Source organism: Castor canadensis, chromosome 12 (genome assembly GCF_047511655.1).
Source record: "Castor canadensis chromosome 12, mCasCan1.hap1v2, whole genome shotgun sequence".
Lineage (NCBI taxonomy): Eukaryota > Metazoa > Chordata > Mammalia > Rodentia > Castoridae > Castor > Castor canadensis.
The window spans coordinates 82570108-82597572 of NC_133397.1; the positions used below are offsets into that span (position 1 = coordinate 82570108).

The 27465-nt window shown below is 36.3% G+C and overlaps 1 protein-coding gene and 1 long non-coding RNA gene across 5 annotated transcripts in view; one reads left to right on the top strand and one right to left on the bottom strand.

Annotated features, from left to right (window-relative positions):
• Anapc1 (anaphase promoting complex subunit 1) overlaps positions 1-27465 on the bottom strand; it is a 97149-nt gene that overhangs the window by 44882 nt on the left and 24802 nt on the right. For 2 of the 3 annotated variants that reach the window (XM_074050256.1, XM_074050257.1), the window contains 9 exons: positions 23479-23553; positions 21433-21701; positions 20006-20097; positions 19084-19232; positions 13791-13869; positions 13364-13400; positions 13131-13201; positions 11192-11370; positions 8199-8425 (listed from right to left, as the gene is read on the bottom strand). In XM_074050256.1, the coding sequence (XP_073906357.1) occupies positions 8199-8425; positions 11192-11370; positions 13131-13201; positions 13364-13400; positions 13791-13869; positions 19084-19232; positions 20006-20097; positions 21433-21701; positions 23479-23553 (1178 nt within the window). The remainder of the gene's footprint in view (positions 1-8198; positions 8426-11191; positions 11371-13130; positions 13202-13363; positions 13401-13790; positions 13870-19083; positions 19233-20005; positions 20098-21432; positions 21702-23478; positions 23554-27465) is intronic. The other variant, XM_020167197.2, reaches the window with a different exon arrangement.
• Positions 11871-27218, top strand: LOC109688691 (uncharacterized). 2 transcript variants are annotated; one of them, XR_002212636.2, is made up of 3 exons: positions 11871-12176; positions 26186-26302; positions 26848-27218. It is a non-coding gene; the product is annotated as an uncharacterized lncRNA (long non-coding RNA). The 2 variants fall into 2 exon arrangements; XR_012439816.1 differs by having other exon boundaries at positions 11872-12148.

The following is a 27465-nucleotide window of genomic DNA, read 5'->3' on the forward strand; positions in this document are numbered from 1 at the left end:
TAAAAAAAAAGGAAGTGAATGGGTTACATGGTGTCTCCGGGATAAACAATCAGTTTCGCTTACATGACAGCTCATAGTTACAGGACTAATACCACTATACACACAGTCATGCTCAAGATGAAAATAGCACCACTCTTTTAACTTGTTTCTGCATTGAACTGCATTCCACATAGGTCCATAAAACAAGACAAAACTTTGCAATAACTATAGAAGTAGGCATTTGGAACTAAGAAGTGCTTTTTTTTCTTTTCTTTTTTTTTGGAGGGGGTGAGGAGGAAGGGGCATTAATGGAGTTTGAACTCAGGCCCTCCTGCTTGCTAGTCAGGCACTCTACCACTTGAGCCCCAGGCCCATTTTTGCTTTAGTTATTTTTCAGATAGGGTCTCGAGTTTTCACCTGAGACTCAGACTGTGATCCTTCTACCTATGTTTCCCTCATAGTTGGGATTATAGGCCACCACCTCAGTTTGTTGAGATTGGGGTAGGGGGTATCTTGCTGAGTTTTGGTCTAGGCTGACATAGAACCATGATTCTCCCAATCTATTCCTCCCAAGTAGCTGAGATTACACGCATGCACCACCATGTCCCACCTTAACAAACATTTTTAAAAGCTGAAATTGGAAATATAGAAATATGCCAGGTGCCAGTGGCTCATGCCTATAATCCTAGCTACTCAGGAGGCAATGATTAGGAGGATCTCAGTTCGAAATCAGCCTGGGCAAATTATTTGTGAGACCCTGTCTGAAAAATATTCAACACACACACACACACAAAGAAACAGGGCCAGAGGAGTGGCTCAGGTGGTAAAGCACCTGCCTAGCAAGCTTGAGGCCCTGAGTTTAAAATCCAAGTACTAAAAAAAGAGGAAGAGGATCCAAGATGGCGACTAGAGTGCAGAAGCAGACAGCGTGAGCTCCGTAAATCAAAAATCTTGCTGAGATGCTGGAGCCACACTTGGCAGAAAAAAAGCACCAAGAAGAATCAAAACTTCGACACCCTAAACCCACAGCCCATACAAAGCTTCTCCACACCATCTTATATTGAGAAAACAGGAGCCAGATGCCAGCTCCAAACCTGCTTGGGAGACATTCAGCAAACAAACAGCTAAGCAACAAGCATCACACAGTATTCCCACAGCCACCCCTGGGATAAACTGGCATAGCCCCCTGGGCAGACTGACTCCTCCCACCCTGCAAAAAAAAAAAAAAAAAACTGAATAATAAACAAGGAACTGAAAAGGAACACGCAGGGTGCTGTAAGCACACTGGAGAAGGGGGAAAGGAGGCAAGGAGCTGATCTCTGGGGGAACTTTCAGTAAACAAAGGCTGGAAAGGCAGAAGGGCTGACAGCAGGCAGGTGATAAGCCTGCCTGAAACAGAGCAGATAGCAGTCCACAAAGCTCATCTCCTGATCCGGAGAGCAACATCCAAAACCAAACGACACTACAAAATTGAAAAACAATCAGCAAACCATCACAACACTCTGACAGCAAGAGGGCTGGCTAATGGTTCACTGATATTGCCCCAGAGAAAGGGGTGAGGCAAAGAAACAAGGCTGCAGTAAAACAACACAGTGAAAACCCAACTCCAAAGTAGGACAGCTGGTGGGCTACAAAGCTGTTTTCTGGAACCTGAGGACAATATACAAACTCAAACTGCCACACCTCACTGAGGGAGGAGATGACTAAGCAGTTGCTACTGAAAGACAGGAGAAAAAAACTGGCAAGACTCCCCAAGTCACCTGACGACACTAAGACAGAGCTTCTGCTTAAGTACCAACACCAGGACTAAATGCTGAAGGATTAATACCAGAACTACTAAGACTAAAATTCTATTGTTCCTGAACCTGGAATTTTTTTATGTGTTTCCTGTTTGTTTGTCTGTTTGTGTTTGTCCACTTCTCCCTGTTGATTTCTTTGGTTTTCTTTTTGTTGTTGTTGTTTTATTTTGTTTTGTTAGCTTTACTATTGTGAGTAAGCTAATACTAAATTACACATAGACCAGGGACAGAAACAGCAAACATATACTAACCTAAAACCCAACATATCCACAAAACAAAATTAAACCAAGGGAAAGAAAACAGGTGACTGAAATCACCAAAAGCCTATCAAGAACATAGTTACACAGTACCAAGTAAAGTGATGGGAAGACGAAAAAGGGATGGAAACCATTCTCCCCCAAAAAATAATTTAATACAGGATTCAGAAGGAAATGAAGAAAACAGATACCCAGTTCCAGACTCCAACAAAACAAAGATAAACTATCCCAAGGAGCCCAATGAAGCCCACAAGGACACCTTGAAAAAAAAAAAAAAAAAAAAAAAACCCTACAAGTAATCACTGAGAATTTCATGGAGATGTTACTAGACATGGTCAACCAAAACATACAAGAGGCGCTCAAGAAATTCCAAAACACCAAAAATAAAGAATATGAGAAGACACAGAAATAAATAAATGAACTCATAGGAGCCCTAAATAAACGCCAAAGTGAAACTGAGAACACTATAAATAGAGAGATAAAAGAATTAAAGATGAAAACTGACAATACTGAAGAGGAAGTGCCCCATGATATGGAAAGCCTCAGAAAAAAGAATGAAACAGAAATATAAAACACAATGGAAGGCCACTCTGGCAGACTAGAACAAGCAGAAGACAGAATCTCAGAACTTGAAGATGAAATGGAAATTAGAGGAAAAACTGAAGAGCTACTAGTCAAACAACTCAAGACCTGTGAAAATAATCTCCAAAAAACTCACTAACTCCATCAAAAGACCAAACCTGAGAATCATGGCATTGAAGAAGGAGAAGAGGTGCAAGCAAGAGGAATTCATAATATATTCAACAAATGAATAACAGAAAATTTCCCAAATCTAGAGAAACCTATGCTCATCCAAGTACAGGAAGCCTCCAGGACACCAAACAGACCTAACCAAAATAGAACTACCCCACAACACATTATCATAAAAACAACAAGCACAGAGAATAGAGAAAATATTGAAGACTGTAAGAGAAAAAACAAGTAACATACAAAGGTAAAACCATCAAAACCACAGATATCTCAATGGAAACCTTAAAAGCAAGAAGAGCATGGGGTGAGGTCTTCCAGGCACTGAATGAAAATAACTTCAACCCTAGGATACTCTACCCAGCAAAACTATCATTCAAAATAGATGGAGCAATAAAAGTCTTCCATGATAAGCAGAAAGTAAAACAATATATGACCACCAACCCACCACTACAAAAGATTCTTCAAGGAATTCTGCACACAGAAAATGAAAGCAAACAAAATGATGAAAGGACAGGCAGTACCAAACCACAGGACAAGAAAAGACAAGGAAACAGAGAGATTCAGCTCTCCACAACCCCTTAAACAACAAAAACAACTAAATAACTGGATTAAAAAGGAAGATCCAACAATCTGTTGTTTACAGGAGACCCATCTCATCAACAGAAACAAGCACTTGCCTAGGGTGAAAGGCCCTAAGTCAATGGCCCCCCAAAACAGGCAGGAGTAACAACACTTATCTTGGACAAAGTAGACTTCAAACCTACATTGATCAAATGAGATAAAGGACACTCCATTATAATAAAAGGTGAAATACACCAATAGGAAATTATAACTATCAACCTATATGCACCCAACGTGAGTGCACCCAATTTCATCAAATATAGTCTGAAGGACCTAAAAGCATATACTGACTCCAACACAGTGGTAGTAGGAGACTTTAATAACCCCCTATCACCAATAAATAGGTCATCCAAACAAAAACTCAATAAAGAAATTCTAGAACTAAATCACACCATAGATCAAATGGACCTAGCTGATGTCTACAGAATATTTCATCCAACTTCTGCACAATATACATTCCTCTCAACAGCCCATGGAACCTTCTCCAAAACTGATCATATCTTAGGCCACAAAGCAAACCTCAGCAAATATAAGAAAATAGAAATAATCTCATGCATTCTACCTGATCACAATGCATTAAAACTAGAACTCAACAACAAAAACAACAGTAGAAAACATGCAACCAATTGGAAGCTGAACACATTGCTCAAGGGGTCATTGATAAAGTAAAAGAGGAAATTAAAAGGTTCCTGGAAGTTAATAAAAATGAAAACACAACCTACTGGAACCTATGGGATACAGCTAAGGCAGTCCTAATTGGAAAGTTTATAGCCATGAGTGCATATATTAAAAGGACAGAAAGATCTCAAATCAATGACCTAATGCTACATCTCAAAACCTACAAAAACAAGAACAAGCAAATCCCAAAACAAGCAGAAGGAGAGAAATGATAAAAATAAGGGCCAAAATTAAAGAAATAGAAACCAAAAAAGCCATACAAAGAATCAATGAAACAAAAAGCTGTTTCTTTGAAAAAATAAACGGATTGATGGACCCTGGCAAACCTGACTAAAATAAGGAGGGAAAAAAACCCAAATCAGTAAAATCAGAAATGCAAAATGGGAGATAACAACAAACACCACAGAAATTCAGAAAACCATCAGAAACTACTTTGAGAATCTATATTTTAATAAATTTGAAAATTTTAAAGAAATGGACAAATTTCTAGATACTAATGACCATCCAAAATTGAACCAAGAGGATATTAATCACCTGAATGATTTATATCGCAAAATGAAATGACATTCATTAAAGAGATTGAAAAATCTACCGTGAAATTTATATGGAAACACAAGAGGCCACGAATAGCCAAGGCAATACTCAGTCAAAAGAACAATGCTGGAGGTATCACGATACCTGACTTCAAACTATATTACAAAGCAATAACAAGAAAAATTGCACTGTACTAGCACAAAAACAGACATGAAGACCAGTGGAACAGAATAGAGGACCCAGATACGAAGCCAAACAACTATAACCAACTTGTCTTTGACAAAGGAGCTAAAAATATACGATGGAGAAATAGCAGCCTCTTCAACAAAAACTGCTGGGAAAACTGGTTAGCAGTCTGCAAAAAACTGAAACTAGATCCATGTTTATCACTCTATACTAGGATCAACTCAAAATGGATCAAGACTCTGAAATCAGTACAGGAAAGAGCAGGGAATACTCTGGAAGTAATAGGTATAGGCAAGGACTTCCTCAATAGAACCCCAGCAGTTCAGCAACTAAGAGAAAGGACGGACAAATGGGACTATATAAAATTAAAAAGCTTCTGCACAACAAAAGAAATGGTCTCTACACTGAAGAGACCACCCACAGAGGGCGAGAAAATATTTGCCAGTTATACATCAGACAAAGGACTGATAACCAGAATATACAGGGAACTTAAAAAACTAAACTCTCCCAAAATCAATGAACCAATAAACAAATGGGCAACTGAACTAAACAGAACTTTCTCAGAAGAAATTCAAATGGCCAAAAAAACACATGAAAAAATGCTCACCATCTCTAGCCATAAAAGAAATGCAAATCAAAACCACACTAAGATTCCACCTCACCCCTGTTAGAATAGCTATCATCAAAACACCAAAATACCACCACCAACAGGTGTTGTGGGGAAAAAGGAACCCTTGTACACTGCTGATGGGAATGCAAGCTAGTGCAACCACTCTGGAAAAAAATATGGAGGCTTCTTAAAAATCTAAACATAGATCTGCCATATGATCCAGCAATCCCACTCCTGGGGATATACCCAAAAGAATGTAACTCAGGTTACTCCAGAGGCACCTCCACACCCACGTTTATTGCAGCAATATTCACAACAGCCAAGTTATGGAAACAGCCAAGATGCCTCACTACTGACGGATGGATTAAGAAAATGTGGTACTTATACACAATGGAATTTTACTCAGCCATGAAGAAGAATAAAATCTTATCATTCTCAAGTAAATGGATGGTACTGGAGAACATCATTTTGAACAAGGTTAGTCAGGCTCAGAAGACCAAAAATCTTATGTTCTCCCTTATATGCAGACTTTCAATCTAGGGCAAATGCAGTAATGTTGTTGGATTTGGGTCATATGCTAAGGGGAGAGTGCATATGGGAGGTATGGGGATAGGTAGAAAACCCAAAACATGAAAGCGTTTGATAGCCCCACTGCAGAGGAGCTAATACAGAAACCTTAAAGCAACAGAGTTCAATATGGGAAGGTGAAGAGGTCAGGTAGAGATGAATCAATTTGGGTTGTAATACACTTGTGCATGGAAGCAATGCTAGGAATCTCTCTGTATAGCTATCCTTATCTCAACTAGCAAAAATGCTTTGTCTTTCTTATTATTGCTTATGTCTTCTCTTCAACAAAATTGGAGAAAAGGGCAGAACAGGTTCTGCCTGGAAGCGAAGGGGGGTTGGGAGGAGAGGGAGGGGGCGGGGGCAGGGTGGAGAAATGGCCCAAACAATGTATGCACATGTGAATAAAAAAACTAAAAATAAAAATAAAAAAGAAAGAAAATTCAGAAATAACCCTTTAAAAAGGGCTAACATTTTTCTCTGCAGACAAAGCTATTATTAAGTATATTCTTCATCAATTATGCACACATAACACTGTTCTTCTAGCTAATTAGAGGAAAATTTTGCTGTTCTTAAATTCCTTGGGATTAATTTGAGATTAGAGAAATTCAATTCTAAAAGGCTGCATCCCACAGAATGTTTTTTAGTGGAGATCTTATATATAATCCAATTCAATCTTACAGAAGTCACAAAATTAAAATAGTGATAACAAGATGATCTAAGATCACTGTTGTTTGATGACAGCATGAGGCATCAAGAAAAAATGCTGCCAATTAAACAATCATCTGTTGACTAAAAGATACATTGTGATTTCAGAGACATTAAAAGGTGGGAAAAAAAAAAGTCCAGGTGCAATGGTTCACATCTATAATCCCAGCTCCTTAGGAGGCAGAGATGAGGAGGCTTGATATCTGAGGGCCAGCCCTGGAAAAAGTTAGTAAGACCCCCATGAAATCAGTCAGCTGGATATGATGACATGCGTCTATAATCCCAGCAACACAGAAGGATGTAGTTAAGAGTGCAGGAAGCCACATATAATAGCATCATAGTCTAAGGCCAGTAGGCAAAAGCACAAGTCCCTACCTGAAAAATAACTAAAAAGAAAGAAATTGACTGGCAGAGTGGCTCAAGCACAAAATCCTGAGCTCAAACCCCAGAACCACAAAAAAAAAAAAAAAAAGCACATTAGAAATCAATGTACTCTATAACTAATAAAGGCTGACTGTAGTGGGATTTACTATGTCTTGGGCAGTATTCTAAGGGCTATGTAAAAACTCCCTCGAGGCAAAAGCAACCTTATGAGACATAAATTCTGTAACAGTGCCCATTCTTACAGCTGAAGCAACTGAGGAAGCAACAGAGTCAGTAATTTATCCAAACTCACCCAGCAGATAGTGGCCAAGCCAGGCTCTAGAGCCCATACTCATAACTCCTGTCCTCTAACCTCACTTCTTTGCCCTTCATCTCCTTATTTATAGATGACTAACACCTGGGTATATATGGAGAGAAGACAGTGATAGGGAAATTATAACTGATTCAGATCTTCAGGGGCCTATGGCTAAGTGTAGGCATCTTTTCCCCTTGAAGTACAGTAAGAAAAAGAAGAACTAGAAAACAGTGGCAGAGGAAGGACAGATAATAGAGACATGGCAGATAAAAGGGTAAGAGAGAATTTAAAAATATAAGTTAAAGTATCCCAAGGCAATAGCTCTGGAATGTAACAAGCTTGTGGCACTGGTTATTATAGAAGCTTACAATTTATCTAGGGCTACAATGTGTTAGAGAGGCCAGAGAAAACTTAAAGAATGTTACCTAGAACATTTAAAAACAACCTGACATGAGCTTAAAACTACTCTAAAAATAAATAAACAACTCAAAACCTATTCCTGATTAAGATACAAAAGAATGAGTGCAGTGTCTTGCTTTGTTTGTAAATTCTAAAGGGACTATCATCAACATAGTTTGAATCATCTTTTCTGCAGTACACTGCTGTAGTTCAAGAGGAGGACTGTCTAATTATGTCCTCAAAAGCCAAAGGCATTTTAAAAACATGCATAGTATGTACTGGTGTGGATGAAAACTTAAAATACATGGCAGATTTTAACTTCAAAGTAACCTTGTTAGCCTTGTTTTAAATGCTAAAAACTTGAAGGAAAAACAAATGTAAACAAGCCTCAAACTAACAAAAAACCCGAGGGGCTAAAGACCATAGTCCTCTACCTGTTTTCTTTCTCTTCAATGAACTCGTGGTCACTGAGTTCTGGGTACTGCACCACATTGACACGGACCGGATGCGCACTTTGAAGCAACCTTCGCACATCCTGTACCCGTAAGTCTTCACTCCAGATTAATGACATAACCTCATGATTCATGTCATTCATGCCGTCATCTTCCTCTTCAGCCTCTGTTCCTGAAGGAACATCTGATGAGAGCACCTGAGTAACAGACTTTATTATAATAATGACTTAAAAAGCGGTTGCGTATAATACAGAACATGAGAACGTACAGGCTGATATAACACGACTCTACCACTACAGAGAAGTATGAATTCCACAGCAGGAATGGTGGGGCTACCAAGGCACATTGGGATCCTAATCTATAAACCTGGCTTTTTTGAAGTGGAGTCTCGTGTGTTGCCCTGGCTGTCCCCAAACTCCTAGCCTCAAGTGATCCTCTTGCCTTAGCCTCCTGATAGGACCTATGTACCTAGCTCCTACGAATCTTTTCTAAGAATGCAGTATTCCCTACTTGAAAACATTTTTTTATTGAACTGAGGGGAAAAGTTTAAATTTAGGACAATAATTGGGACTAAATAGTAAAAACTACATATTAATCATTTAAAAAAGGAAACGATTATTCCAAGTGAAATATGAACCCCACTCCCTATTACTAAAGAACCCACACTGACTTAAACAATGTCTATTGTTAAATATAAGCAGAAAGAAAAAACTGTGTAAGGCTATACACCAAGGATTGAAGGAAGTCAGGCAGTATATTCTTACTTTAGATCTTTTAAGAGAATGGATCATGATTAGTTTTTACTTTTATTAAGTATGTTTCAAATAAAATTTTCATAGAAAGGGACTGAAAACTAAAAACTGCTTAGAAAGAAAAGGACTGAAGACTAAAGCTTTCTTAGAAGGAGATTAACTTCTTGATTGTTATCCTGTCCTTATAATCTCGCCACACACTTTAATATGGGGTTTTACAGTCCAAATAATTCAGTCTGACTGTAACACAAATGGAATCTCTTCATTTTCTACAAAAGAGTTTCACAATCCTTTAATAAAACATTAAGTCCCAGCTGAAATGTTTTTCAACATTCAATAGGCAGTAACATTCTGAAAAAAAAAAAAAAAAAACAGCAGGTATGCCCAGATAATCACACTTTGCCCATTAAAATTACTTTAATTCCTGTAGAATACCTAATTTTAAAAGAAACCATAGTCATGCATTCCATAGTGGCATTTCCATCAACAGGCTGCAGACAAGACAGTGGTCCCGAAAGGTAAAACTCATGCCTAGTGACATCTGCAAAACAATGAAGCTGCTCAATGACACATTTCTCCAAATGTATCCCATCATTAGGTGACACATGACTGCATGGTCTAATGGATGAATTGGAGAAAATATAAACCCAAATTGAACTTAAATGGGTTTGGTTATAAAATGTACCCTCAAATACAAGTTAAATTTAGATAGAATGACTTAAAAGGACATTAAATACAGATTAGTGTTTCAGTGTTAATGGTGTTGATCCGCTCTCTCACAGTGAAAAAAGAAACCTAAATTCAGGCTTTTCTTGGTCAAATAAAGAACAAAAAAGATTGATTTTCTGTTTCACACAAGACAAATAGCAATTCAACTAAGAGTTAATTGTTCTTTAGATGCAAATTCATGGATCTTAGATCTTCCTGGAAACTGATTCTGGCACAGAATCAGTCAGGCAATTAGGAGGTTAGAGGTAAGATTTCATATAAGCTCTGAAGATGCATTAATAGCCTAAGACCTAATTCCAAAGCAGGACTGATGGGGCTCCCAAGGTACACTAGGATCCTAATTTTCAACGCACTGACTACTATGTGATGATTCCCAGCCCTTTTGTTTGTATTTTATTTTGCTTGGGCTGGCATTGAACTCACAATCCCTCTGGCCTCAGTCGGGATTACAGGCCTGCACTACCATGACAATTTACTGTTTATTTTTAAAAGTTAACTACAGTTCTAGAAGTTTTAAAAGTTTCTTTCTTAATTTTTATTTTTGTTTATCTATTTATTTACTTTTGAAGTACTAGGGATCAAACCCTCATACATGCTAGGCAAGTGCTACCATAGAGCTGTACCCCAACCGAGTTTTAACTGATATATAATAGTCCATATTTTGGGGGTACAGTGTGGTATTTTAATACATATATACATTGCATAATGATTAGATCAGGATAATTGATGTATCCATCATCTCATACATTTGTCATTTCTTTGTGTTAGGAACATTCAAAATCCTCCCTACTAGCTAGTTTGATATATTCAATTAATTGTTGTCAACCAGTTACTAACAAGTTTCATTTTTAAGTTTTAAAAGAAAGTAACTGTGAAAGAGATAACTAAAAAGTAATAAAATATTTTACTTTTTATTTCTAGGCTTATTGGAGCCCAGTGTTAAACAGATATAAGATAATAAAGGATAGTATTTCACTAGATAACTTAAGACATCTTCTAAGCAACTCTAAAAGGAAAAAAAAATATTTTCCTGGGGCTTCAGTTTTATGTGACTAAACAAACATATTTTAAATGAGTAAAAGGTTAAATTCAAGAAATTCAACACATCAAAAAGTATGAGAGAGAAAACAGTTATACATTAAGCTCAGGATACATGTACTTTAACTCTTCCTATACAGTAACAATCACAGAACAGTTAATTACTGTGAGTTCAAACAAGAACAGTCATGGGTAGTTTCCCTGCTGACTCAGTGCCTGTCTTGCCTCAAGGCAAAGAAAGAGCAGGAAAGACAGAGCAATCCCCAAATCCCCTACTCCCATGTCCAACTTACAACTAATAAAATGTGTTCAATTGTAATCCCATCTGGCATATAATATAAAATACATACCCATACACACACTTGCATAAAGATGTAAAGGAAAATGAAGAACATTTCTACTTTGATTTTATCTGAGGCTAAAACTCAATTTTGAATTTCCTAGGTTGTTACTCACAGATTTCCCTCTGGGTAAGTTTCCTTCACAAGCCTGCTTGGAAAGATCCTGACGTCCAATCAAGAGACAGACAGCTTCTGGCCAGTCTGAAGCAGGCTGCTCACGACAGTGATAGATTGCATCTCTGATGGGAAGAGCAACTCCAAATGGAAGAGTTTCCAAGTCTCTTAAAGTGAATCCTTGTAGTAAAAACAAGGGAGACAGTTTATTTTAGAATTGTCACTTCCCCAATTGTTCTCTGATTGGAAAACATCTATCCTGACAATGAGAAATTAATTTTATTCATCTTACTATAACACTAATAGTTTGACATCAGGTATTAGTATAAATGATCTCTAAAACTCCTATAAACCTACATAAAAAGATGAACAATACAGTTGGAAAAACACATTTCCCAGAAGAAGAAACATAAATGGCCAATACACATATTTAGTGCAAATTAAAACCTAGCAAATATAATTAACACTTACTTGACAATACCAAGTCTTGGCAAGTCTGTGGAGCAACAGTAACTCTCATCCATAGTTAATGGCAGCATAAACTGGTACAACCACTTTGAGAAAGCTGGTATATACAGATAGGTCCACCCCTCTGATTTATCATAGCCACACAGAAACTTGTACATATGTGCACCAAGACACAAGTATAAAAATATTCAACAACAGCAGTGTTTCATTATGCCAAAAAAGGGGTGAGGAGGAGGCAAGCCCCACTATCTATCTTCAATGACCAACTGCTACACGAGTTAACATGAGTGAAGTTTTAAAAAAATGTTGATTGAAGGAAGACAAACACATCTATTTCTAAATATTTACCAAAGTTCAAAAACATACAATACTAAGCAAAATATAAAGATGTACAACTATGAAGAAAAGGAAGGCAAAGGTAACACATGACAGAGGTGGTGTTTATGTACAGCAGTGGGGTGTGCTGAAGAAGAGTATCCTCCAGGAGAAGGTACATAGGTAATATTTTGTTTCTAAAGGTGAGTGACCAATACATCAATATTTTCTTAACCTAAATATAAACATTTCTTTCATATGTATATATTTCATATTTAAAATTTTTTGAATCTTCAGGTTAATTCCTATAACAGTATTCATTATTCACACCATAGAAAGCTGAGCAATTATTGAGGCAAGAGTAAAAATTTTATTAAATATTACATGACATGCAAATGTACCAAACTTATCCAATATTTTTGTCGTAAGTATACTATACGTACAATATAAGACAATTATTGTCATTTTCAAAGTGGCACACAAAATAGAACTATGAAGAACTTTGTTTAGAACATACTGTAGGAAAGAACTCAGAAATATAACATTCATTAAACATTATTTTCTAACATCTTTTTTACTTTATATGACATACTCACTTTATCATGTATCTATGCCACTAATCTTTAATTTTACTTTTTTCAGTTACTTTTGAAAAAAATCTTTAGTGTTTTACTTAATTTAAAACCTAGGAACACAGGCTTGAGGATCAGAAACTACAGAATTCTTTTTCCTCCCTTTTCTTCTTCCCAGCTGAATTTTCATTTATCATGGTGCCTAAACTCCCTGGCCTTTATCCTTCAAATCCAACTGATTTTGGATTTTGTCAGAAATACCATTTCTGTTATCTGGATATCACAAGGGCTTCAAGTTCAAATATATAGTGACTAAGACCAGTTTATATAACCAGAACCTCAACCAGACCAAACTGAATGAAAAATACAGATTTCTTATGCACTGAGAGATAAAAAGCTAGTATCTCAGCTATTATTACAGAGAAGTTGTAAAATTGTCAGGAAAAGGAAGTATGGCTTGATGAAACACAATCTCAATCTTAGGCTTTCTTCATAAAGCAAAAGCACCTCTTTCCTCATGCCTGTCAGTTTCAGGTAGTGTAGCAGATACAGGACCCAGCTCAGAAGTAGCAAAGAAGCTCTTACCTACACTAGTCATCCAGACAACTAATCTTTCAGCCAAGCTAGAAACAGATGTAGAATGCCGGAAACTAAACCTATATAGAATAAAACAATTATTAAACAAAAGAATAAAACAGTATCAACTTAAAAATTTTTTTTACAGTATTGGGGTTTGAACACAGGGCCTACACCTGTGTTTGGATCATCTTAAATTTTAAATATAAAAACTCAACCTGAATAAAATGAATAAAAGTCACCTCTTTTCTTCTTGTTCCACTTGCAGCTTTTGGGGGGCTAAAAGACAATAAAATGAAACTCTATTAGTCATCTCTGTAAAGAATACACACAACATATAACTCAATGTAGGAGATGTTTGGCATAAGAGTTCACAGACAACTCCTAAAAAATAATAAAATAAGCAATACTGAGGCAAGTTAGAAATTACAACAATTTCCTTGAAACTAACATATTCCCTTACAGCCACAGTGAAATAAGACTTTGTTGGATTTTAAGTGCTACTGGCATCTGAAAATCAGTTGCAGATTACTATAGATTAGAATAGTACAAAAGAGGCAACACGTGGCCTCTAAAGCAAGCACTTATGAACATTTTAGCTTTATTTTAATTATGATGTTGACATTTGTAAAAATTTGTTTTGGGAGGCCAACTATTATAACAACTTACTTATAGTTATTTTGGATAAATACTGTGACGCTTCATCAGAAACAGAGCTCTCATCACCAAGGATGTAGAGGGCAATACTCTGAAAAAGAAGAAAATGACCTTATTATTACTTTTACTTTGTTTTTAAATTTTTTTGAGACAGAGTCTCACTATGGATCCAGGCTGTCCTAGAACTTGGGATCCTCCAGCCTCTGTCTCCTCAGTGTTGGGATTATAGGCATGAGCCACCATGTCCAGACTAAACCTACACTGAAGTATAATCAGGAAAAAATTGTAATGTAGGAAGATTTGTTCATTTAAGATATGCAACTAAGAATTTGGACAAACATTATACAATCATGTAACCAATACAGCTCCTTATTCTCCTACACCATCATTGGAAAAAAGTCCTCTGTTTTCTTGAGCTGTAGTTTCATCTGTCCTATAACATTGTGTACATGGAATCACACACATAGTCTTTCATGTTCTACTTCTATAATGTAACATAATGCCTTCATGATTCCTCTACTTTACTGCTTATGTTAGATGTCTGCTCCTACTTATGGCCAAACCATAATCCATTATGCAAATGTACTAAAGTATATATACTCAAAAACTATGGACATTTGGGTTGTTTCTAGTTTATGGCAATTATGAGAAAGCTTTCACATTTGGATCTTTGTGCAGGCATATGTTTTCATTTCTGTTAGGTAAATACTCAAAAGTAGGATTGCTTTGCCTTAGGGCAAACTTTATAAGAAACTGACAGCTTTCTAAAATTCTATATCATTTTTGCAGCCCCACCAGCAAAGTATGAGAGTTTCAGTCAGTTGCTCCATATCCTCACCAAAACTTGCTTTTAGTCTTCCTAACAAGTATCTAGTACAATCCTAGTGGTATCTAACAACTACTTAGAAGTATCTCATTTAGGCTTTGTTTTAAAACATTTTTACTTATAAATGATATGAAAAAAACTGCAAAACAATTTAAATGACTTAAAGTCGTCCACTAGAGGGAAGTAATTTCTTTTACATTTTTATTAGCATATATTAGTCATGGGGGGGGGCTATTTCATTGTGACAGTTACATGTATGTTTATAATATATCTTAATTAGATTAAAGGGAAGTAATTATTTGGTTTGGGTATTTGTTTATTGGGTTTTATTTTCCTGTTGTTGTCTTCACTTACTTCTTGGTAGTACTGGGGTTTGAATTCAGGGTTTGGCACTGCTAGACAGGTACTCTACCACTTTAGTCATGCCCCAGAACAATTATTTAAAATAGAAGAAAGGCAATTATTTCCAATAGCAAATCTCTGCTCACCAAAAAAAAAAAAAAAAAAAAAAAAAGGTTCTACTGCACTGCCAAGTCATTACACATTACCACATACATACATTTAAAATGTTAAATGCCTCCAATACATTTTGAAAGTTGGGGGGGGATTAACTACCAAGCTAAAACATTTCCAAGCAATCACCCTAAATCCCACAGAGCTGTAGCGGTATTTGCTTTAAGGAATTAAAAAAAAAAAAAAAACACTTCCTTTGATCTGTAAGACAAAAGAAAAACCTTTCTAAAAAGTTCAAAATTATCATATAACAGATACAAAAGTCCATGTTTTTTTTTTAATTGTTATCTTTTTGGTAGTACTGGGGTTTGAACTCGGGACCTCCAGTTTGGTAGCAGGTGCTCTCACCTTAAGCCTCAAAAGTGTCTATTTTTAATCTCAGTGTTTTAGATGTAAATCGTATTATTTAATAATACCACAATAAGAAGGAGAGATAAATGAGGTCTCTCTGTTAAGTGATAAACATAAGTTCCTTGAACACAACAGGCCAATAAACGTTAGCTCACTTCTTTACTTTCCCTTCCCTCATTTCAACAAACAGTAAACAGACAACACCATCTCCATGTATACAAAGAACACTCAACAAGAAAGAGCCACCACAGCTTTGAGTCTCATTAGCTAAATATCAAATTTAAAAGTTAAATCCAGGGCTGGCAGAATGACTCAAGAGCTTCTCCCTAGCAGGTGTGTGAGGCTCTGAGTTCAAACCCCAGTACCACCCAAAAAAAAAAAATTATAAAAAAGTTAAATACAAATAAAAACTCATGACAAAACACAAAAGTCTCTGTTGATACATTTTTTTAATAAATACATCCATTAGCTAGCAAGTATAAAGCAATACTGAGAGCATAAAAACAAAATAAAGAAGAAAGCCTGGGAGAGTACAGGAGCCAGTGTCACTGAGATCATTGTGAAAAGATGACCTACAGAATGGGAGAAATAGCTGCAAATCACATGTATGAGAAGGGATTAGTATCTGGAGTACATAAACTCCCTACAATTTAAAAAGAACAGCACAATTAAAAAACAAAGGACATGAATAGATGTTTCTTCAGAGAATATAAATAGCCAATAAGCATATGAAAATTTGCTCAATTTCTCTACTCAGATGCAAATTAAAACCAGTATAATTTAAAAAAAAACAGATGCAAAGTTACAAGTGTCAACAAGGATGTGGAGCAATTGGAACCCTCTCTCCTGCACTGTTGATGGGAATTTAAAATAGTATAATATTAACTTAATAGTATAAAAAAGTTTAGTAAAAAAATTTTCCTAAAAAAGTTAAACATCAAACTACCATGACTCAGCAATTCCATTTCCAATTCCATTCAGCCAAAAGAACTGAAAGCAGACTTAAACATGCATCTACACTTCCAGTGTGCAGCATTATCCACAGCCAAGAGGTGGAAACAATCCAATTACCCATCGACAGAGGAAAAGACAGGATGTGGCTTATCTACACAGTGGAATATTCCTTTTTAGGAATATTCCTAAAAAGGAATGTGATTTTGATAGATACTACAACATGAATGAACCTCGAAAGTATTATCTAAATGAAATAAGCCAAATATTGAATGACAATATTTAAAATAGACAAATATTGAGTGATTCCAATAATACAAGTTACCTATCTGTAATAGGCAAATTCGTAGAAAACAGAAGAGGTTATCAGGTACTGAGACAAAGGGGAATGGGAAGTTATTGCTCATTAATTACAAAATTTACATTGGGGTGATGAAAAAGTTTTGGGTAAAGACATGGTAGTTGGTACTTAACAATACAAATGCATTTAATGCCACTGAATTGTACATTCAAAACTGGTTAAAAAGATGTTACATGTATTTAGCCATTGGTTTAAAAGGAAAAAAAAAAGCAGAATCACTATTCTTTATGCCTTTTTGGACCCATGGTGCACTCGGGAAAGCCCTCCTCAACATGAACAACATGAAACAGAGCAGAATTAGAGTAAAAGAAAAGAACAAAGTACAAGAACATTTATAGTCTGCTAACTTTTGGAAGAATGGTTTTCCTGTAAGACAGGGAGGATTCCCTTTGTGGAAAGGTCTAGAAGGGCCCATAAGCATGCTGCTCTAGGGTCAAGAAACAGAGGGTGCAGCAAGGAACTCAACTTTACCACCGGTTCATTTGCTCCTTTTTTTGTGGGATTTCACCCAGGGCCTTGCACATGCTAGGTGAGCAGGTTACCACTTAAGTCCACTAATGCCCTCTGTTCTGGTCAGTTTGACATTTACATTAACTATTCAAAATGGACCAAGTTCTAAAAATAAAGATATTTTTTTTAAAAATTTTAGCAAGATTTTTGTAACCATAAACAAACTGATTATAAAATTAATATGCAAGGTAAAAAAACTGTAATAGCTAAATTTTAAAAAGAAGAGTAATGGAGGGAAAAGTAATAGCGATTACAAGGCTTACCATACAACTACAATAATCAAGACAATGTAGATAGGCACACAGATGAATAAGCCCTAAAAAAAAAGGCCAGAGGAAGTCCAAATCCACATGAAAATAGACAAATGATCTTTGACAAAAGTACAAATACAACAAAGGACAGTCTTCAACAAATGTTGATGAATAACCAGATACCCAAAAAGAATAATAAAAACCTCAACTTAAATCTCACACCTTATAAAATAGTACCATAATTATAGGTATAGTGGTGCACACCTATAGTCATAGCACAAGGGAGGCTGAAGCAGGAGGATAGTGTAAGTTTGAGGCCAGCCTGAACTAAATAACATGACACTGTTTCAAGGAAAAAAAAATTAACACAATGGATCAGAGATCTAAATGCAAATATGAAACTACAAAACAACCAAAAGAAAACACACGAAAGAGGCTAGGAATGTAACTCAAGTTGTGTAGTGACGACCTAGCAAAAAAAAAAAGCCCTCAGTTAAAACCCAGTACTGCCAAAAAAAGAAAACTAAGGAGAAAATCGTCATGACCTAAAGTTAAATGAAGAATTCTTACACATAACAGTAAAAATAATATCCATAAAAGACAACAGTTGACACACTGGCTTCATCAATAGTAAACACTTTTAACCAGGCATGGTGGTGCACGTCTACAACCCCACCACTTGGAGGTTGAAGCAGGATAGAGAATTCAAGGCCAGCCTGGGCTATGTAGTGAGACTTGGCATTAAAAAACCAAAAATAATTTTTAAAATAAATAAATAAATAAATAAACCAAAAAGACAAAAGACTTAAAATGTTTAATTAATTAATTAAACACTATCACTCAGTGAAACCTTATGGGAATGATGAGACAAGTTCAGCTACAAGCCAGGAGAAAATATGTGCAAACCATACAGCTGACAACTCTCAACACATCACTAAGGAAAATGCAAATTAAAACCACAATAAGCTATCACTACACATCTATCAGAATGACACAAATAAAAAGATGAACAATACCAAATGCTGAAAGGAATAAAGGAAACATTCTCTTAAATATTGTTGGTTGGAATGTAAAATGAATAGCCACTCTGGAAAACAGCTGAGTTTCTTTATACACTTACTGAATGACCTGTCAATCCCATTCCTAGATACCCCTTAAAGAAATGTAAATTGATCTTGACACCAAAGCCTGTACATTAATGCCTACAGCATCTGTATTTATAACTGCTAACAAATGGAACCAATATAACCATTCTGAACAGATAACCAACTATGGTACACTATACACTGGATCACAAACCAGCAACAGAATGCCAGAAGCTGTTGATACAGTGAAAACTTGGATGAATCTCAAAATCATAAGAATCAGTAGAGGGGTGGGGAGATTGTGTTGGTGCAACTATTTAATCTATTATCATGGCAATTTATGAATCTGTATGTTTGCTGAAATTCACGGAACTGTACGGAGAGAGAAAAAAAGTTAATTTTTATTACCAAATTTTGTAAGAAAAAAACACTAACCAAGACCACTCTGAATACATACCAAGACTACTAGTCGGCTTCTTTCACAGATCCCAGGGAGATAAGGATAGGGTGGCATTCCTTCGCCCTGCAGACAAGAGCTCACCCAATGATAAATACTCGGCGGCTCAGCAGTAAAAAATGATGGATGATGCATAAATCCTGTTTGACCTTTAAAATTAGATAAATGTTTGTACAGATACAAAAATATATGAGACAATACTATTTTATTATAAAGGAAAGATGAGCAACAGTACCGGTCATTTCAAAACAACCAGAATAACATTTTTCCATATTCTCCAAAATGCTTCATGTTTTCTGCCATAGTAAGTGGCTGATCATATTACTAAATGTAAATTTAAGTGACTTCTATTTTATCCCATCCTGAATGTAAATTTAGAAAATTCTCATGCATATAAAAAATCTAACCAAAAATTTTTGACCCAATCTTAAAAGTGAAAAACCAGAGGGGACACACAGAATTCAGGAGTTCAGTTCTGTTATAAGAACTGGGTCCCAACTTCAGCTCAAAGTCTAGAATAGTAGAATGGTGGAGAAATGTCCTGTATCTGTACTCTCCCCCATGGTAACCATGAACCCCATGTGGCAACTGAGTGTCTGAAACATGGCTAGAGCACTGAGGAACTAAATTTTTAATTTTAATTAAATTCAAGTAACATATGACTAATGGCTACAAATTGAGCAGCCCAGGTCTACATTAAAGCATCCTTCTAAGCTGTTACAAGTCTGAACCTTAGGGACAGGTAAAGTTTTCCCACACACTGAAGTAATGGTTTACTAAAACTTAGGGATCAAATATTAAATGTACCTGGTGAAAAGACACCTCACCTAATGGTGAGAATGATGCCGTCTGCTACTCATTGAGAAAGATAAGCAAATGTCACTACACTGTTCAGAAAATCTATAATGGCATAGACTCTTACCTTGATCAATTGTGCACATCTGTCCAGTAGCCCTGACAAGTGATGGGTAATCTCTATAGTAATGATCTACATAAGGCCCCAACTGTAAGTCCCTAAAACATTAAGAACATAGAAAAAAGAAGATATTACAGCATTTCTCCTCATATAGTTATCAGTTGTACTTTTCAATTTAAAAAATATGCTTATGAGAAAGAAGAGACAATCAAATCTAGTTTCTTTATTGTGTTTCTGGATTTTACAGTGTCTAGCATGACAAATGCAACCCAATCTCATTTTGCTAGACAAATGATGGTAAAACTAGAGAAAGAGCACTATGGTCTCATTCTTCCTCAGCTATTTATTAACTGTGTTATCTCCAGCAAGCAATCTCTATGAGCCTCAGTATTTTCTTCAAGAAAATAGGGACATATTAGCTAACAAACTGAAAGATTTTTGTTTTGTATTGAGTTTTTAAATTTTTTTTGTAGGTGTTTTTACAGGGGCTAGGGGAGAGTAGTTTGAGAGACAGTGTCTTACTATGTAGCTCGGGCTGGCCTCAAACTCTCTGTTCCCCCCTCCCCAGTTGCAAAGACCTTTGATTACAGACATGTATCACCACACCCAGCTACTCTAAAATACAAACCATTATACAAATGTTAGTTATTTTAGAAAGCCATGATTAACGTGTGGATTATTTAATTACAAAAGGAGCTTCATAACAATTTGTCATAAGTAAACTTGAACACCAATTATAACTGCCACATTGGATCAGGTGTGGTACATAGCTGGAATTTCAACTACTCAGAAGGCAGAGGAGATAGGACTAAGATCATGCTCTGAGGCCAGTCCAGGCAAAAGCTCAATATCCTACCTGAAAAATAAACTAAAAGCAAAAGCACTGGGGGTGTGTCTTGAGTGGTACAGTGGCTCTACTATGTGTGTTGGAAAGACATGGAGGATCACAGAACGCAACAAGGAAAGCACAGCAAAAGGAGCCCACAGCTAACAAACACCACTCATGTTCTCAGAAACAAATGTAAGCCAGTTTCTTCATCACTAGAACAGGGCTAAAACCTAGTTTGTTTGACATTTTATATGTAATCCAAAAAGCACTATATGAATGTATTACCATAAAACAGCAGATGTTATTACAAAACTTCCCCCACAGTGTTGTCAATCATCTTGTCAAAATGAAAAGCTCAGCTTAGCAGGTCATCCCCCTTTTCTTGACTTTCCACTAATCTTGGAACAAAGACTAAAAACCCCAGCACAGCTGACAGGTCCTTACATAAGCTATATATTCAAACAGTTCTTTGATTTACCAAAAATGCTCTGCTTATTTGAGAAAGTAGATTTCAGAAGCTTATTTACAAGGTTCCTATATGATATCATGGAAATAACTCATCTAAGAATTTCTTGGCAATTTCCAAAATACAAACAATACTGACCTTGCCAGCTGAACAAGAAGGTCAACAAGTGAACCAATTCCTTCTCCCATGAGAGTATTCAACTTAAGCTCCTCATAGACAAGGTGAAGAACAAAAAAAATTGCAGGTATGTGAGTAAAAAGAAGAGTAGAAGAATCTAGACTGAGATTGTGTGGAAATTCTTTATCCTTCCCCTTGGAAATTTCCAAAGAACTCAAACATAAAGATCTGTTCAAGAGATGAGACTCAACATTCTGGTGATAGTCAGAATTTAATAAATATTCCCAGTCCTGAGAATAAAAAAGAGGATATTAATTATTTATGTACTATCTCCTTGAAATGTCATGATTAAAAAAGAAAAAAAAATACAAATTTCATTTCACCTTAAATTGATCTAATAATATGAAAAAAAAAAATCACAATGTTGAAAAAAAAGCAAACAAAACTACCAAATTGCCAAACTATTTCCAGATGCTAGTGATAATGAGACAGCCACCTTTAAACCCATGTGAAAAAAATCCCCATCACGTTCTTGTAAAGAACAAGGGAGAGGAATCCTACTATTTAAGCTGTAATTTTTTTTTCATTTTCTGTTAGTGCATACTAATTGTTCAAATATATTTTGAGATCATCTCAAAATATGAAGCCAAAACAAAGTTAAACAGGCAGATTTAACGACCACTACACTCAATAACTTGAATTTTGCTAAGAAGGAATGTCTACGTGTATTCAGTAGATACACTAATCTTTCCAGGTTTATAAACTGCCCAGGCAGGTAAAATAATCCAATAACCAACTGAATGTTACACTCAGACTCATTCTAATATATTTCCCAAGTCTTGGGTTTACTTTGATTCCCACTTGTGTTCACAGAGTATAGTATGCTATTTCCAGATCTCAGAATTTATGAGTTTTTATAATGCTTGACAGTGTGCTCTTCTAACTTAAAAGTAACTTTTAGACCAGAAATAGAAAGAACCATAAAATTAAAAAACTGCCAGGCATGGTAGTGCATACCTATAATCTCAGCACTCACCAGGAAGATGGTGAGTTGAAAGTCAGCCTAGGCAACAGAGTGAGAATCTAGCTCAAAAAAAACAAACAACTGATAAACTGGTTTCCAAAACAAAAAACTGTACTTATCAAACGCACTGGTAAGCCACATACTAAGAGAAAACACTGAATGGTACACGTAGTATACATGTACTGAAGTATCACACTGTATACTTCACAAATATGCACCATTACTACATTAACCAAAGATTTAAACAGAATTGTTTAAAGAGAAGGAAATGTTAACTACCCTAATTTGATCATCACAGCTATACATGCAGCAAATTCATACACAATGTAATTATACATCATACTGTATCCCACAAATAATGTACAATTAAAATAACAATAACATTGTAAATGTTGTATGAGTATCTGAAAAGAAAAACAAATTTAAAAAATACTCTCAACACACATAGTATAAGAACTCATATTCAGAATATGGAAAGAACTTCTATAGCTCAGTAAATATTTTTTAAAAATCAAACTAAAAGAATAGTTAGGGCTGGCAGAATGGCTCAAGTGGTAGAGCACCTGCCTAGCAAGCAAGCATGATGCCCTGAGTTCAAATCCCAGTATTACCAAAAGAAAGAAAAAAAACTGATCAAAATAAACTTAAGATGAGGATTTCATTCACAAATATTATGCCTCAATTAAAAAAAAATTTGGATCACTTAAGAATAAACCTACAGAATATGATATAGGAGACTAAGTTAGAGAAACATTACATTAAAAAAGTAAATGTTGTCACTTTAGGTATCAATAATCTATAAGCCCACAATGAGATTATGCAGCAATACATACTTTCATAGTAATTTTTAAATGATTAAAGACAACAGTGAGTAAATGACCACAGAAAACATAACAAATCCTGTTGTTCAAAATAACTTACTTGGTTTAAAAAAATAAAGCAAAAGGTACTGGAACTACAGACAAATTGATAGGAATACCATAGGCATGTGAGGACAGTACAAGTATCCACAAACTTTATGAGCAAGAAATAGTAATGCTTACATCATCAGATCCAGTCTCAGAAGGCCTTGCTTTTTTGGGTGCAATGACTGGGGAAAGTGATCCTTCAAAGTCGAACTGGAAAATAACCCCCAAATAGAAGACAAAATCATAAATTTATTACTGTCCACTAATTAACTTAAAAGGATTCAGGAATCAGTTTTGCTGAGGAAAGCCATCAAAACTCATTTTTCCACCTGGAAAATTATGGTACAAGTATTTTTCTTCTAGGTCATTGTGAAGATGAAATTAAATCATGTATGTCAAGCATCTAGTACAGTGCCTGGACTCACCACAGGTACTACAATGGTCAGCTCCTTCCCTCTCCCACTTCTGTGAACTTAGCAGAATAAGAACATTTAGGAATATCCATAAGAAATACAAAAATCATGTAAGGAGTCACCGGCAGAAATGTTGCAATCTCTACTGCATTACGTAAATGAAAACAAAAAGAGGGTAAATCTGGACAAAGCAAAATGAAATCTATTTGCCAATGAGGACAATTTCATCCCAAGCTTTGATTTTGAAGAAAAAAGATGGCAAGGATTCAACTATGCACTCCTATAAATAAGTGTCAAAGCAACTCAACGTCAAAAACTGACTTTTAAAGCTAATGCAGTGATGTGAGAATATAGCCCCGACTACTTGGAAGGCTGAACCAGAAGAAACATTTAGGCTCACAAGTTTAAGACCAATGTGGGAACATAATAAGATGAAAAAAAATTTTTGTTTCTTCTTCCTTCCTTTAGACTATCACACAATAAGCAAATCATGTCCTTCTTTCCAAAAGAACAAAGGTAGGGTGCTCATTCCTTCCTGCAACACGGAAACGTGGGCAGAACTAGTTGCCTCGTTCTCTGAAAGACACTGGGGTACAATGGTCTATCTTTATCAATAAGTTCCACAAGTCAGTAGCACATAAAACTACAAAATGCTGAAGTGCATTTATCCATAATGTAGAAATCCCCTCTATGTAAGGCTTAATCGTTTCATGTGTAATAAAGTATGGAGAAATTAAGGAGGTATGTAACTTCACTACAACTGTTTAAATAAAATCATCCCTATTCATACAGTAAGATTTTGTGAAGTAAATTGCAGAGGACAATTCTTCAATTCTTTCATATACTACAACAGACATAAGCTTTTACACATAGGAACTGGCAGAGGGGTTCAAGTCACAGAGCACCTGCCTAGTGGGTGCAAACCCCAGGACCAAAAAAAAAAAAGAGTATCTAACGCATCCATTCAACAAATGTTCACTGAGCATCCATCTAAATTAGGCACTACCAAACATCCTGGGAGAGAGTACTGAACAAAATTAAACAAAAAATCCTATCTTTCTAGAATTTATATTCTAGCAGTGGTGGGGAGGAGGGAGGAAAACAGACAACCAAAATTAATGGGTAAAATATGTAGCATACTTAAATAAGTGCAAAGAGAAAACAAACCAGGCAGATGAAGGGGGTGCGATGCTGGCTGTGCTGAGATGGCAGCTGCACAAAGACCTAAGCACATATGCCCATGTCTGGGGTAAGATATTTTGGTACAGGTAACAGCATGTGCAAAAGCTTGAGGCAGGAATGTGCTCAAGTGCTCATGGAACAGAGCTGGAGCAACCAAGGAAAGACAGCAGAGAGGCGTGAGAGGCCTGGGTTACACAGCATGCTGCAGGCCTACGGCTTTCACTCTGAGTGAGAGGGGTGCTTCAGGAAGACCCCAAGCAGAGCAGTGACTGATACAACAGGATGATGGCTGCTGAGAAACTGCAAATAAGAACTGCAAACTATAATGATCAGTGAGAAACTGGAAAAAATTCCCATTTATTTACACAAAAAGAAAACTTCTCAGGAAGCTGGCAAAGGTTCACTACACCACAAACAATCAACATGGTAAAACAAGTACTTTTAAACAATACTAGTAAGAATATCAACTGGATACCCTTTCAAAAGTTATTTGATGTGGTAGTCTATCTAAGAGTCATTTCATGAGAAATGATTATTGGGTGGTTAAAGATTTATGTGAAAAAGGATATTCAAAAATTACTCACAATAAGGAAAATGGGGGACCCAGCATGGTAGTATATTCCTGTAATCCCAGCTACTCAGGTGGCAGAGATTGGAAAGACTGCAGTTCAAGACCAAACCCAGGCAAAAAGTTAAAGACCTATCTCAACCAATAAGCTGGAGTGGTGATGCATGCCTCTTATCTCAGCTATGCAGTAGGCATATGTAGGAGGATGAAGGTCTGAGGCCAGCCCTAAACAAAAACATGAAACCCTATCGGAAAAGTAACAAAAGTCAAATGAGGCTGGCAGCATGGCTGAAAGTGGTAGACTGTGTACCTACGAGTGTGAGGTCCTGAGTTCAAACCCAAATACCACCCACCCCCAAAAAAAAGGATTAAAAATTCAAAAAGGCCCAATTATTAGCTATTAGTTAGTTATGATAAAACCACACATCATAATAAAAATGAAAGGGGTTTTGTAGAGAACTTTTAATGATATGGGAAATTTCCACTGATACCATTTTCATCTAAAAGGCAACATCAAAAATGTTTAGGGCTGGGGATGTAGTTCAGTGGTACAGCTCTTGCCTTACATGTGCAAGGCCCTGGGTTTGACTCCCAGCACTCCTCCCCCAAAAAAGTTTTGGCGAGATTATCTCTGAGTACTACAGTATAATAATTTTCTTCTTATTCTTCCATTTTCCAGTCTTCCTCAGCAAGCATATATACTAACAAAATGAAGAAGAAAATGATTTTTTCGAATGGATTCACTAGCACTATGCTAAAATGCATAGAGAGGCTTAGCTGGGTTACCAGGACAAAGGTAAGTGTGTTCTTGAGTGCCTTCTTCAGAGTGATCCAGGCAAGGCTATCATGGGAGTGATCTCCAGAGCAAAATGAAACCAACAACACTGAAAGGACTGTACAGAGATTTTGTAAATATTCTATGAAAGGCCTGCAAAAGAGGGTGAGGGGGTACAGCTTTGTATCACTAACAGGGCAGATACTCAAGTTAAAGTGCTTTATATTCCCCTCAAATCAAATCAAGCAATACAGTCATGTCTCCAGAATTGTCCTATAAAAAGACAGACTGTCTTCAGAAAAGAATATTAAGCCATGAGCCAGGAACCAGCAGCTCATACCTGTAATCCTAGCTACCTGGGAGGCTGAGATCAAACCAATATTGAGTCATGAGTCAGAAGACACAAGTCTAGTAATTGTACTAGATACTTAAACTGCTTTTGCCGAAAAGCACTGACTTGGGCCCACGAATTAGCTAAAAACTGGAGAAAAGCCTGGCATCCCTGCCTTCATTTTGTATCTGTCTTTGTTCTAAGCCATTAACTTTGCAATCATCTTGGATTCCAGGAAGGACAGGACTAATAACATCTTTCTAACAAGGAACAAAAACTACCCCTAAGAAACAATAGAGATTCCTCAGGATAGACCACCTGCCAAGCAACAAGAACCCTCAAATATACTTTCTCTGGAACCCCTCCCAAAACAAGGACTAAGATAATAATCCACCTAAAGACTACACCTATGACAACACTGTTTAATAATTATGCATGCCTCTTCCCCTGCCCCCAAATCCTCCTCCTACTTAAACTAAGGCCAATATCTGCTGGGGAGGATAGCTGAAGATGAACTGAAGTTTACCATACCATGTTAATAAACCTCCTTTCTCTGCCATTCACCATGTCTCTGCATTTGATGTATAGGGATGAGTCAGACCTAACTGGAAGCCCAGGAGTTTAGAAGAGGTCTAAAACTCTGGTTTCAGAACCAGTTGTAAGCAAATCACAAGTCTGTGCTCTGTGATTGTTTTTTTATTAACAAAATGATGACTATTACCAATCCTAGCATAAGTCACAGTCATTTTACAAAGATGAAGTGAAAAAAAGTCAAATGTGCTTTAACACATGTAGACTCAGTAATTATAATTACCAACAAAATGTTATTAAGTACTAACTATTTGATTTACAA